Here is a 13,163-nt window from a genome sequence, read left to right as displayed (position 1 = left end):
CGGATCCAGGTTCGAGCCCCCTGCTCCCCACCTGCAGGGGAGTCCCTTCACAGGCGGTGAAGCAGGTCTGCAGGTGTCTATGTTTCTCTTCTCCTCTGTCTTCCCCTCCTCTCTCCATTTCTCTCTGTCCTATCAAACAACGACGACATCAATAAAAACAACTACAGCAACAATAAAAAAAAACAAAAAAACAAGGGCAACAAAAGGGAAAAAATATATATATATATAGTTTAAAAAAAGACTAAGAGAAGTAGGGTGATTATTGGTGGGAGAGTGAGGGGTACAGAACTTTGGTTTGGGTGTGGACTATACCCTGTAATCTTATAAACCACTATTAATCACTATACATTTACTTATCACAAGTATTTATTATATTACATTATAATATAGGTCATGTTAGTATATATTACATATGATCTATTTACCACCACTATAATCCCTATAAAACTGTTAATAAAAAAGGCTTAAAGATAAAAAAAAAATCTATTATTCAGCTCAGCAGGACACTTTTGTAACTGTCATTTACGTGAGTCAGATCAATAATAACAAAATTCTAATTTCTTAAGCTTACTACGGCAAATAAAAAGATCTGGTAGGGGGTTGGGCGGTAGCACAGCAGGTTAAGCGCGTATGGCACAAAGTGCAAGGACTGGCGGAAGGATCCTGATTCAAGTCCTGGGCTCCCCATCTGCAGGGGAGTCTTCACAGACAGTGAAGCAGGTCTGCAGGTATCTGTCTTTCTCTCCCCGTCTTCCCCTCCTCTCTCCATTTTTCGCTGTCCTATCCGGCAACAGTGACATCAATAACAACAATAACCACAATTATAAAACAACAAGGACAACAAAAGGAAAATAAACAAAAATATTTAAAAAAGAGATCTTGTAAATCTAAACATACATTCTTCTAAAGGCAAAATGGAAATTTAGAAAACTTAAAAGTCTAGCCATAAACTGTAGTTTACTACCATATAGTTTTTAAAATTTAAGGAAAATCTGACCCACTGGCATTAACAAACATTACAAATGAAAAAAATTAGGGGCTGGGTGGTGGCACACCTGGTTGAGCACAGATGTTACAATGAACAAGGACCTGGATTTGATCCTCTGGTCCCTATCTACAGGAGGAAAGCTCCATGAATGGTGAAGCAGGTCTGCAGATGTCTGTCTCTCTTCCTCTTTATCTTCCCCACCCCTCTTGATATCTGGCTGTCTCTATCCAATAAATAAAGATAAAAACATCACAGATACTAGTTTACCCAAATTTACAAAAATGTGAGCAGTATATTAGAGTAGATTAATACACACATACAAACTATCAACAGAAATGTAACAACCAGAGAATATTATTCAAATTATTCTGATTTAAAAAAGAACAAAAACTTTTATTTATAAATAAAATTCTAGACTAAATACAATAAAGTGGCTGCTAGTCACGTTAAACTAATCTATAATTTAAAAAATTCATTTATTTATTTATTTATTTTCCCTTCTGTTGCACTTGTTGTTTAACATTGTTGTGGTTACTGATGTCGTTGTTGTTGGATAGGACAGAGAGAAATGGAGAGAAATGGGGAAGACAGAGAGGGGGAGAGAAAGATAGACACCTGCAGACCTGCTTCACCGCCTGTGAAGCGACTCCCCTGCAGGTGGGGAGCCAGGGCTCGAACCGGGATCCTTACGCCAGTCCTTGTGCTTTGCGCCACCTGCTTTTAACCTGCTGCGCTATTATCTGACTCCCTAATCTGTAATTTCTAAAGTTAGATTCTGAAAATATTCACCTTTTTTTGTACCTCTAAAAATACTCACAGAAACTTACTGCTTCTAAGCTTTAGGCTTAGAATTCAAATTTCCCGTACCTGTTGCTGATCTGCGCCTTTCTTGCTATGGTTTTGGATATAATCAACCAGTCCATGCACCACTGTCCGAACAGCAACAAGTCCATTTTCCAGCTGTTCCCAAGTAGGAGGAGGAGCATCTACACAATAAAGTTTTAAAACTGTGTCATTATTTTGCCCAACATTAAATCAACAGCTATTGCCACGTAGAATGTACTACGATATTAAAGGATGCTCTTACCTGTCTTTAAGTAAAAAGCAGTATGAAAATAGATCTAAAAGAACACAGCTGATGGGGTGAGAGTGTAGTAAAGGGAGAATAAAAAAAAGAGAGAAGAACAAACCAAGAAAATGTAACTGAAGTGGCCTAGAAAACAGCCCAGCAGGTATAATACTAGCATGCATGCATTAGGTCCTGAGTGTGATGGTGGGCACTGCACACAACACCCTGGTTTTCACTCTCCCTCCTCTCATTAATCAATAAACCTTATTTTAAAAAAGCAACTAGGTCCAGCAGGTGGCTCATCCAATAAGAGCATACACCTTGCTATGTATGAGGACCAAGGTTTGAGCTCTAGGACACCACATGGGAGCTTTTGCAGCGGGAAACTTCAGGAGTGATGGGGTGATGTGGTACCTTTCCTCTGCCCCACTCTATCTAGAGGAGGGTAAAAATAAAAATAAAAGCCACAAGTGCTGGAGCCCCAGAAATAATCCCAGTGGGGGAAAAAAAAAAACACAAAAAAAACCAAACTGCATAGGGGGTCTAAAGTAGAAAAAAAAGTATAGTAAAAAGCAATATATATATATGTATATGTATATGTATATGTATACACACACAGACACACTAGTAGTTCTCTGGTTCTTGTTTTCTCCATCTCTTTCTTTAACACCCCACCCCACTTCCCTTCCTTCCTCAACTAAATAAATCTTAAAGAAAAAAAGAACTTATTGGACAGTTCTAAGGCACAAATAGGATAGTCCATCAATTCCCATCAGGCTTACCTGGACTAGGGTCAATGTTTGCTAATAGCTCCAAATGAGGTCTTAGTCGGTTCAAGTTTGCTGGATCTCCAGTTCGTTGGAGAGCAATTGTTAGTTCCTGAACACTTTGTGCAAAAGATGCTGGGGTCTGCAACTTAAAGACATAAATTAACTTTTCACCACCAAAGAAAATAACAAAGATGGTAGAACAAAGTATTTGAATGCATGGCTGAGGCTCCTAGTTTGATCACTGGAGCCATATATACTAGAGAGGTACTCTGGCTTCTTGGTCTTTCTCATAAAATAAATAACTCTCAAAAAAAAAAAACTTTTGGAAATGTGGTCCAGGAGGTGGCGCAGTGGCTAAGGCACTAGACTCTCAAGCATGAGGTCCTGAGTTCAATCCCTGGCAGCACATATACCAGAGTGATGTCTGGTTCTTTCTCTCTCTCCCCTATCTTTCTCATAAATAAATAAATAAAATCTTTAAAAAAAAAAAAACTTTTGGAAAGAACAGATAATTTTTTTTAAAATAATGTTTATTATCTTTATTTACTTGTTGGATAGACAGTCAGAAATTGAGAAGAAAGGGGGAGGTAGAGAGGGAAAGAGGCAGAGAGATAACTGTAGCCCTGCTTTACCACTTGCAAAGCATTCCGCCTACAGGTAGGAACTGGGGACTTGAACCTGGGTCCTTGTGCACTGTTGTGTGTGGGGACTTAAACATAAGTCATGCACACAGCAAAGCAGTTACACTAACAGTTATTAGTGTGACAGGATACTGGTTATGCAGACAGACTCTCATGCCTGAAGCCAAGTTCAATACCTTGTACCACCCTAAGTCAGAGCTTAACACTACTCTGGTAAAACACACACACACATCCCTCCCTCCCCCCCCAAATATATCTTGCTGGTCCCAGGTGGTGCATGTGTGCATGCATGTATACACTTCACTGTAAGGCAGTTTGTTTTTTCCCCTTTTGCCTCCAGGGTTATTGCTGGGGCTTGGTGCCTGCACTACAAATCCACTACTTCTGGAAGCCATTTTTTCCATTTGTTGCCCTTGTTGCCAATAAATCTTTTAAAAAAATGCATTACTATGTAAAATTATTCTGGCTGAGAATCACAGCAAACCTCAAGGTACACATCTTCCAGACTACTAGGTGATTGCCACAAGATATTTTTTTAAAAGTGCTGATCAAAACTTAAAACAATTAAAAAGAGGCAATGGAAGAAAAAAAGATGGGGAGACTCTCAAAGGAAAGTGAGAGTGTACGAGATAAAATATTAGTACACTGGGAGTCGGGAGGTAGTGCAGCGGGCTAAGCACAGGTGGCTCAAAGCACAAGGACCAGTGTAAGGATCCCGGTTTGAGCCCCCAGCTCCCCACCTGCAGGGGAGTCACTTCACAAGTGGTGAAGCAGGTCTGCAGGTGTTTATCTTTCTCTCCCTGTCTTCTCCTCCTCTTTCCATTTCTCTCTGTTCTATCCAACAATGATGACATCAGTAACAACAAACAGTAACTACAACAATAAAAAACAAAGCAGTAAAAAGGAATAAATAAATATTTAAAAACTTAGTACTTACAAAAATCTACATGCAAACCACCTGGTATCATAGTTATGACACAATACTCAGTTACAGAGAGTACAATTTATAAGTATGACATTCAGCATTTACTTTAATATATTTGTTAAATATATGAATTAACAAAACTAAGATCAGTCCAAGTAGTAGTGAGCCAAGAGGACCTACTTTGTCAATAATGGACTGCATATGAGATTTGTGAGACTGGTCTCCATAGAGCAGAGAGGACCACTGGTCTGGTGCGATCCGTAAGCCTGCTTCCATAGCAATCTGTACTATTTGGGAATCATGTTCCCGCCGCAGAGCTTCATAGGTTCTAAATTCTTCTTTCAGTTGCATCAAAGAAGAGTCTTCATCACGTTTGGTGACCTAGTAAGACACATACAATCTCCTAGAGATCAGGCGTGTTCAGGGTGGTATGGCTGTAGATGCCTGACACAATCTCCTAGTGAGCCAGGAAAATTTTTCATACTTTTTTATTCTTTGATTTTTTTTTTAAAGATTTTATTTATTAATGAGAAAGGCAAGAGAAAGAGAAAGAACCAGACATCACTCCGGTACATGTGCTGCCAGGGACTGAACCCCGCACCTCATGCTTGAACGTTCAGTGCTTCATCCATTGCACCACTTCCTGGACTACCTTTTTTTATTCTTTTATAATGTATTTATTTGACAGAGACAGCCAGATATTGAGAGGGGATGGGGAGATAGAAAGGAAGACAGACAAAAAGATGCCTGTAGACCTGCTCCATCACTGGTGAAGCTTCTCCATTGTAGGTGGGGACTGGGGGCTTTGCTCATTGTAACATGTGCGCTCAGCAAGGTCACCACAAAGCCCCAGATTTTATACTTTCTTCATATGAATACTTTTACTGTAATCTTTCCTTCCTTTCTTTTCTATCAGGGTTTTCCTTCTGGAAAAATAAATACAACTCAGAAGTTTTATTACTTGAGCTTGGTGAAAGTGCAATGTTCCCTATGAAGTTAAAATGTAACAAAGGTTCATACCTTAAAGCAGGAAGCTCTGTAAAGGAGTTGGACCACATGTCCAATGCTAGTTTTAGAGGCTTGAGGAAACCGTGGCTCCAGCCTTTGCACCACAAAAAGAACCAATACTTTTCTTGATAAAGCAGAACCATCTTCTAAGGCCAGCAGAACCAACTTTAAGGCTTCTTCCTGCATTGCTAGGAAGTTGCGTAAAATAAAATTAATCATATGCAGAGGGTCAGAGAAATAGTGATTGGGTGAAGCACCTGCTTTGTCATGTGTATAGTCCAAGTTCAAGCTCCAGAATCACAGACACACTGGGGGGGTTGGGGGAGTTTTACACACACACACACACACACACACACACACACACACACACACACACACTCAATTACAATTTTTAAAACCATTTTGGGGCAATTTCATGTTATGCTCCAAATATTTTATTTAAAAATACAAATAAAATTAATGCACTTAAGAAAAGCTTATCAGAGTGAACAAATTTTTGGCAGGGGAAAGACTTGAAGTGTTCTGATAAACTGGCCATGAACAAGTAATGACTGGGATTATGAGATAGTAACAACAGGATGTGAAGAACTAGCCTTTGCCCATCCATTACAGTTCCCATGCCAGACTTTTTAGAATTACTAGCAAAGGCCAAAGTCTAATTACATACCTGGTCCAAGGAACTGGCAGCCTCTAGCCCTGACTGCTGCCCAAAGATTGGAAGAGAGCTGCTGAGGATTCTGGTGCTGGAGGATGAGCTCTGTTACTGTTCGTTCACCTAGAGATCGAGCAGCCCTCATGGCACGAATCCTGCCTTCTTCTTCTACTAGCTGACAGTGGACCAGTGTCACCAGCTTCCTCTGCATTGGGCGACTCAAAACACTCTGACTAGTGCTATTCAGACCAACTCCTTTAAAGAGAGTAAAAGGTTACTTCTACTGTTAATATTAGGAGCCTTTTTTTTTTATGATAGGCTGACTGGTTCCTATTTCTCATGAAATAAAATAAACCTTACAAAATAAAGCTAAGTAAAGACTTTTTTCCCTTTTTCTTGAAGTTTTTTTTTTTTTTTTTTTTTTTAATATTTATTGGATAGAGACACACAGAAATTGAGGGGGAAGGGGGAAATAAAGAGGGGTTGAGAGAGGCACCTGCAGAACTGCTTCACCACTTGGTCAAGCTTCCCTCCTGCAGGTGGGGACCCAGAGCTTGAACCTGAATCCTTGCACATTGGAACATGTGTGCTCAACTAGATGAGCCACTGCCTAGACCCCAAAAGTACACAAAAGTGGGGGGGGGGGGTCCGGGCAGTGATGTACCTGGTTAAGCACAAGTAGTATTAATGTGTAAGGACACAGGATCAAGCCCCCATCTCCCACCTACATCAAGGACACTTAGCAAGTGGTGAAGCAGGTTTTCAGGTATCTTTCTCTCTCCCTCTCTAGCCACCCCTCCCCCTCAATTTCTCTCTGTCCTATGAAATAAAAAGAAAAGGAAAACATGGCTGCCAGGAGCAATGGATTTGTAGTGCTTGACACCAAGCCCCAGAAATAATACAGAAAGTAAAATAAATAAATAAATATTATCTCATTTAAATTCAACACTTATGGTAACATACATTATTATCCTTTTAATCATGAAGGATTAAAAAAAAAGGGCCAACCAGAATTCATAATTAGGTTAAGATGCTAATCTTGAGGTCACAACACTTCTAGGCTATTTCATTGCCATTAATCTTACTTTCCTAGTGAAATAAGTTGAAATTACAACTTCCAATCTTACTACATCCTCATTAGCACACCATATACAACTGGACTGAAGAAAGACAAATGAGTTCTCAAATGAGGAAGCACCCTTCTGATTATGGTAACAGAAATAGCTTCAACAAACAATGGCTTAGGGGCTACGTGGTGTCACACCTGATTGAGTGCACATGTTATAATATGCAAAACCAGGGTTCAAGCCCCTGGTCCCTGCCTGCACAGGGAAAGATCTGCAAGTGGTGAAGCAGTATTGCAGGTGTCTCTGTCTCTCTCCCTTTCTATAAACCCCTTCCCTCTTGATTTCTGGCTGTCGCTAGCCAGTAAATAAATAAAGATATAAAAAACATTTTGGGAGTCAGGTGGTAGCACAGCGGGTTAAGCACACATGGTGCAAAGCGCAAGGACTGGCCTAAGGATCCCAGTTGGAGCCCCAACTCCCCACCAGGAAGTCGATTCACAGGCAGTGAAGCAAGTCTGCAGGTATCTATCTTTCTCTCCCTGTCTTCCCCTTCCCTCTCCATTTCTCTCTGTCCTAACAATGATGACATCAATAACAATAACTACAACAACAACAATAAGAAAAAAACAAGGGCAACAAAAGGGAAAATAAATAAATGTAAGAAAAAAAATTTTTTTTAATTGCTGGGGACAGGTGGTGGCGCACCTGGTTGAACTCACATGTGATGCGCAGGGACCCAGGTTCGAGCCCCTGGTCCCCACCTGCAAGGGGGGAAGTTTGCAAGTGGTGAAGCAGGTATGCAGGTTATCTCTCTGTAACCCTCCCTTCTTATCTTCCCCTTCCTCTCAATTTCTGACTGTCTTTATCCAATAAACAAATAAATATAACTTAAATTGCTTAGTGGGAATAACTGCACCAGATTTACCTCTAGCACTGCTGAGTGGTTTCAGGTACAATGCTAATTCTTCTACACATTTCTTGGCTTCCTCATAATGCTTTGTATCTTCAACCCCACTACACAAAGTAATGGGCTGCTGCTCAGGGACCTAAAAATCCAAAGAGAAATTGTTTGGAATGCTCACTGGTTACACAAATGATGAACATATACATACACACATATATCATTTTATTAAAACTTTAAAAAATACTTATTTATTCCCTTTTGTTGCCCTTGTTGTTTTATTGTTGTTGTAGTTATTACTATTCTTGTTATTGATGATGATGTTGTTGGATAGGACAGAGAGAAATGGAGAGAGGAGGGGAAGACAGAGAGTGGGAGAGAAAGATAGACACCTGCAGACCTGCTTCACCACTTTTGAAGTTACTCTCCTGCAGGTGGGTAGCCGGGGGTTGGAACCGGGATCCTTACACCAGTCCTTGCGCTTTGTGCCACCTGCGCTTAACCCACTGCATTACTGCCCGATGGGCCCCCCTTTTTTAATAAGTACAGGAGAGGAGAGTAGACAGAGAGAACTAGAGCATTACCCTAGCACATATAATACTGGGAGTCTAACTTGACTTTACTCCTTTAAACCCACTATCCACTGTGCTTCCTTTCAGTCCATTTATTCATGTATGTTATGTAATACTACTAACTTTCTCAAAACTCTCACTAAATTTACCTAGTTCTTCCCAAAGACCCTTTCTACATAAATGTAAGTCATTCCATATTTTGTTTCTAACAGTTTTATTGATATGATTTGCATCTGTATAAAGAACCCATTTTAAGATATGCAATTCAGTAGTTCATTGTATATTTAGTTTTGTAACTTTTGCCACAATTTTAAAACATAGTCATCATTTCCAAACTAGAATGTTCCCAGTTGTGACCATGGACTGTGAGCTCAGATTGATAGGAACTTGGAGGTTATATAGGCTCCTCCTGTGCTAAATATGAAAACCATTCTTTTTTTTTTTTTAATAATTTTAAAATTTTGTTATTAATATTATGTTACAAAATTATAAGATTACTATATATAGTTCCATACCATGCCCACCACCAAAGTTCTACCCTCTCACCTCCCAAAGATAGCCATAGTTCTCATAAGTCTTACAGTTTACTTGCTTCTGTTTTGTTTTGAGCTTTTTTTTTTTTTTTTATGGCAAGTTCATGTATATCATCTCTAGATTTCACATGAGTGAAAACCATCTGGTAGTTCTTTCATTTCTTATTTTGCTAAACATCTCCAGTTCCATCCATTTTTCCCCAAAATCACAGTATCATCTTTTTAAATTGCAGAATAATATTCCATGGAACATATATCCCATAACTTTTTTAGCTAGTCATCTGTTGATGGGTATTTAGGCTGCTTCCACTCTGGTTATTATGAATAATGCAGCTATGAAGACAGTGAAGAAGCCCATATCTCTCTTTTTTTTCTTTTCCGCTACCAGAGCACTGATCAGCTCTGGCTTATGGTGTTGTGGGGGAATGAACCTGGGACTTTGAAGCCTCAGGCATGAGAGTCCTTTGCATAACCATTCTGCTATGACACTGACACACACACACACACACACCCGCTCAAGCCCACATTCTTAACTGCTACATCTTTCATTTTCTTCTGAGCTCCTACCAGCCCGAAGATAATGCTAACCTATTTTCTGTTTCTATGTGTTTGTCATTTTGGATATTTCACATGAACAGAATCATACAATAGCTACAATAGCTTCCAAAATTGATCCTGTCCAAAATGTATTCCTTTCAACAATAAATGAGTTTATACTGCTCCACATCCTCACCAGCATTTGGTGTTTGTGCAGACTTTGGATTGTAACTAATTCTGTACTGATATTAATTTGCAATTCCTCAACGACAAATGATGCTGAGCAACTTTCTACTTGTTCACTGCCATCTATATATGTTCCTTGGTGAGGTATCTTTCAGATTTTTGCCATTTTACAATCATGTTCTCTTTATTATTGAGTTATGAGAGTTCTTTCTAGTCTAGATTCTCACTACATATATGACTACAAATTATTTTCTCTCATTCTGTTATATGCTTGCCTTCATTTTTTTTTTTCCTTATATGCAGAGCGAGGTCCTTGCACATATGTGACTTAACTGTTCCTTGGCTTGCTTTTTCACTAAGATTAAAGGAGAGATACTCCAGCAGTGGGGAGCTTTCCCTAGTACCATGGTATCAACCTTGAGGTGCCTAAACTCAAACCTGGGTTGCATACATGGTGCATACATAGTATACCTATTCACTACCTTTCTCCTCATCTCTCTCCTTTCCTCTCAATTTCTCTCTGTCTTTATCCAATAATAAATAAACACAATTTTAAAAAAAGGAGAGGAGAAAAAAAATAGACATCTGCATACCTACTTCACCACTCATGAAGTGTTCTGCTGCAGGTGGGGAGCCAGGGGCTTGAACCCTGGTCCTTGTGCATAGTACTATATGCTTTTAACCAGGTACACTACCATTCATCCACCCCCAAATTAACTTTTATACTACTGTCTACTAAGTAAAATTGCCTAAAGTAGTTACACTTTTCCTACCAAGTAAAAATACAATGGTTTTAATGAATATTTTCCTCAACATTAAGGTATCTTTAGTGAACTGAATAGCTAAGATTATTGAAAAACCTGATTGCCAGATTAAATTGGTATTACTATAATATAATCACTAAGAAATAGACACTGGAATAAATCTAAAATTCTGAAATAAAGGACTGGCTCAACACTGAACTTTTTTTTCCATCAATTTTTAAGATTTATTGATCTATTTAGCATGAGAGAGGATGAAGAGACTAGAATGATACTTAGTTCTAGTCATACAGTGGTGCCAGAGATTGAACCTTTTTGCCTGGTGGGGCTTCCAGCATACAAATTCTGTGCTCTAATAGGCTGAAAGAAATCTCCCTAACCCAATGTTATCTATTTAAATAGAAGATAGATATCACCTAATTCTAAGTATAATATAAGTAGTCTTCTCTAGAGATAAAAACATAGAGACACTAAATGGATAAGAAGTCAGCTCTCACCTGGGCCCCGACCAGCTGTAGCAGTGCTGAGTTCACAGGGAGGAGCTCAATGTCTGTGTTGATAGTGGTCTGGTCAAATGGGCAAGCCTTGCGGTGGAGTTTATTCAGGCACATCTTGCAGACAGTATGGCCACAACCTAAACTGATGGGCTTTCGGATTGTTTCGTCGAAAGTTTGAGTGCAAATTGGGCAGGAGAGGAAATCCGTCCATTGTGGAGCTTGTACAGGCATCGCTTCTGGAGTTACAATTTATTAACACACACACACACACACACACACACACACACACACACACACAATCTAAAGCAAAGATTCCACTGGAATCAAAATCTTTGAAAAAAGTTTATCTCTTTTTTTCCGTTAAATATCTTTTGTAGATACAGTCAGCACATAGTGTGAAATATAACCTGAAAAACAAAGAGAACAAAAAAATTAGCATCTTTCCATTAAGTTGTACAGTATCACTTGTAACTTACACCTTGTATCACCATACTTCCATCACCACACTTCATCTTTGTGTATTTTAACTGAATTAGAGCCACAGTAAATATATGTTTCCTCCCCACCAGAACACTACACAGCTCCGGCTTGTTGTGGTGCAGGGGATTGAACCTGGGACTTCGGAGCCTCAGGCATGAGCTATTAGTCTCTTTGTATAACCATTATGCTATCTACCCCAGCCTGAGCCATAGTAAAATTTTTCTTTTTTTTTTCAATCTTTATTATTATTATTTTATTTGTTTTAATATTTACTCTCTTTTGTTGCCCTTGTTGTTTTATTGTTGTAATTATTTGTGATTGATATCGTTGTTGGACAGGGCAGAGAGAAATGGAGAGAGGAGGGGAAAACAGAGAGGAGGATAAAAAGATAGATACCTACAGACCTACTTCACCGCTTGTGAATCGACTCCCCTGCAGGTGGGGAGTCGGGGGCTCAAACCAGGATCCTTATGCCAGTCCTTGCGCTTTGTGCCACGTGCGCTTAACCCGTTGCGTTACCAACCGACTCCCCATAGTAATATTTTTCATCTCACTCCATTTTAGAGATGAACAAAAAAATATAATTTGGCTATGATAACAGTTGATATTAATAAAAAAGTAGACCCAGAACATGTCTCAATTTTATTTAAGTCTATGACTGCATTATAATTAAAAAGTATACCTAACATACCGTCTTGCATCTGTTATAATTTAACAGAGTTTAAATACTGGCCTAAGGGGCCCAGGAGAAAGTCAAACAGATATTTTACTTTGAAGAATGAGGTCCCAATCTGATCTCTGGCATCACGTGTGCCAGAATGATGCTCTATTTCTCTTTCTCTCATAAATAAATAACAGAAAGTAGGGGGGAAATTTCTGATTCTTTTTTTAAACTGGAGCAGTGCTCAGCACTGGCTAATGGTGGTGCAGGGTTTGAACCTGAAACTTTGGAACCTCAGGCATGAGAGTTTCTTTGCATAACCATTATGCTATCTACCCTGCCCACCTGATTTTTTTCTTTATTGGAGATTAAATGGTTTTCAGTCAACAGTAAAATACAGTAGTTTGCATATGTGTAACATGTCTCAGTTTTCCATATAACAATTCAAACTCATCTAGGCCCTCCTTTGCCATCATGTTACAGGACCTGAACCCTCCCTCCTACTCCAGAGTTTACTTTGGTGTAATACACCAAATCCAGTCCAAGTTCTGTTTTGTTTTATTTTTTGACTTCTTTTTAAAAATATTTTTTATTAGTGATTTAATAATGCAGGTGTCTAATCTTTCTCTCCCCCTTTCTTCCCCTCCTCTCTCCATTTCTCTCTGTCCTATCCAACAACATCATCATCAATAACAAGAATAGTAATAACTACAACAACAATAAAACAACAAGGGCAACAAAAGGGAATAAATAAGTATTTTTTAAAGTTTTAATAAAATGATATATGTGTGTATGTATATGTTCATCATTTGTGTAACCAGTGAGCATTCCAAACAATTTCTCTTTGGATTTTTAGGTCCCTGAGCAGCAGCCCATTACTTTGTGTAGTGGGGTTGAAGATACAAAGCATTATGA

General features: G+C 39.0%; 1 protein-coding gene across 5 annotated transcripts in view; it reads right to left on the bottom strand.

Moving 5' to 3' along the window:
• Positions 1-13,163, bottom strand: part of RC3H1 (ring finger and CCCH-type domains 1) — a 72,799-nt gene that overhangs the window by 37,912 nt on the left and 21,724 nt on the right. For all 5 annotated transcript variants that reach the window (XM_060197912.1, XM_060197915.1, XM_060197916.1 and 2 more), the window contains exons 2-8: positions 11,108-11,514; positions 8,046-8,166; positions 6,069-6,308; positions 5,414-5,589; positions 4,574-4,774; positions 2,840-2,972; positions 1,856-1,974 (exon numbers count right to left, since the gene is read on the bottom strand). In XM_060197912.1, coding sequence (XP_060053895.1) covers positions 1,856-1,974; positions 2,840-2,972; positions 4,574-4,774; positions 5,414-5,589; positions 6,069-6,308; positions 8,046-8,166; positions 11,108-11,338 — 1,221 coding nt within the window. In that variant the 5' untranslated portion in view covers positions 11,339-11,514. The remainder of the gene's footprint in view (positions 1-1,855; positions 1,975-2,839; positions 2,973-4,573; positions 4,775-5,413; positions 5,590-6,068; positions 6,309-8,045; positions 8,167-11,107; positions 11,515-13,163) is intronic.

Source organism: Erinaceus europaeus, chromosome 9 (assembly GCF_950295315.1).
Source record: "Erinaceus europaeus chromosome 9, mEriEur2.1, whole genome shotgun sequence".
Taxonomy (NCBI): Eukaryota; Metazoa; Chordata; class Mammalia; order Eulipotyphla; family Erinaceidae; genus Erinaceus; species Erinaceus europaeus.
The sequence above is the reverse complement of the archived record's forward strand: the minus strand, read 5'-3'. Positions and strand labels throughout refer to the sequence as shown.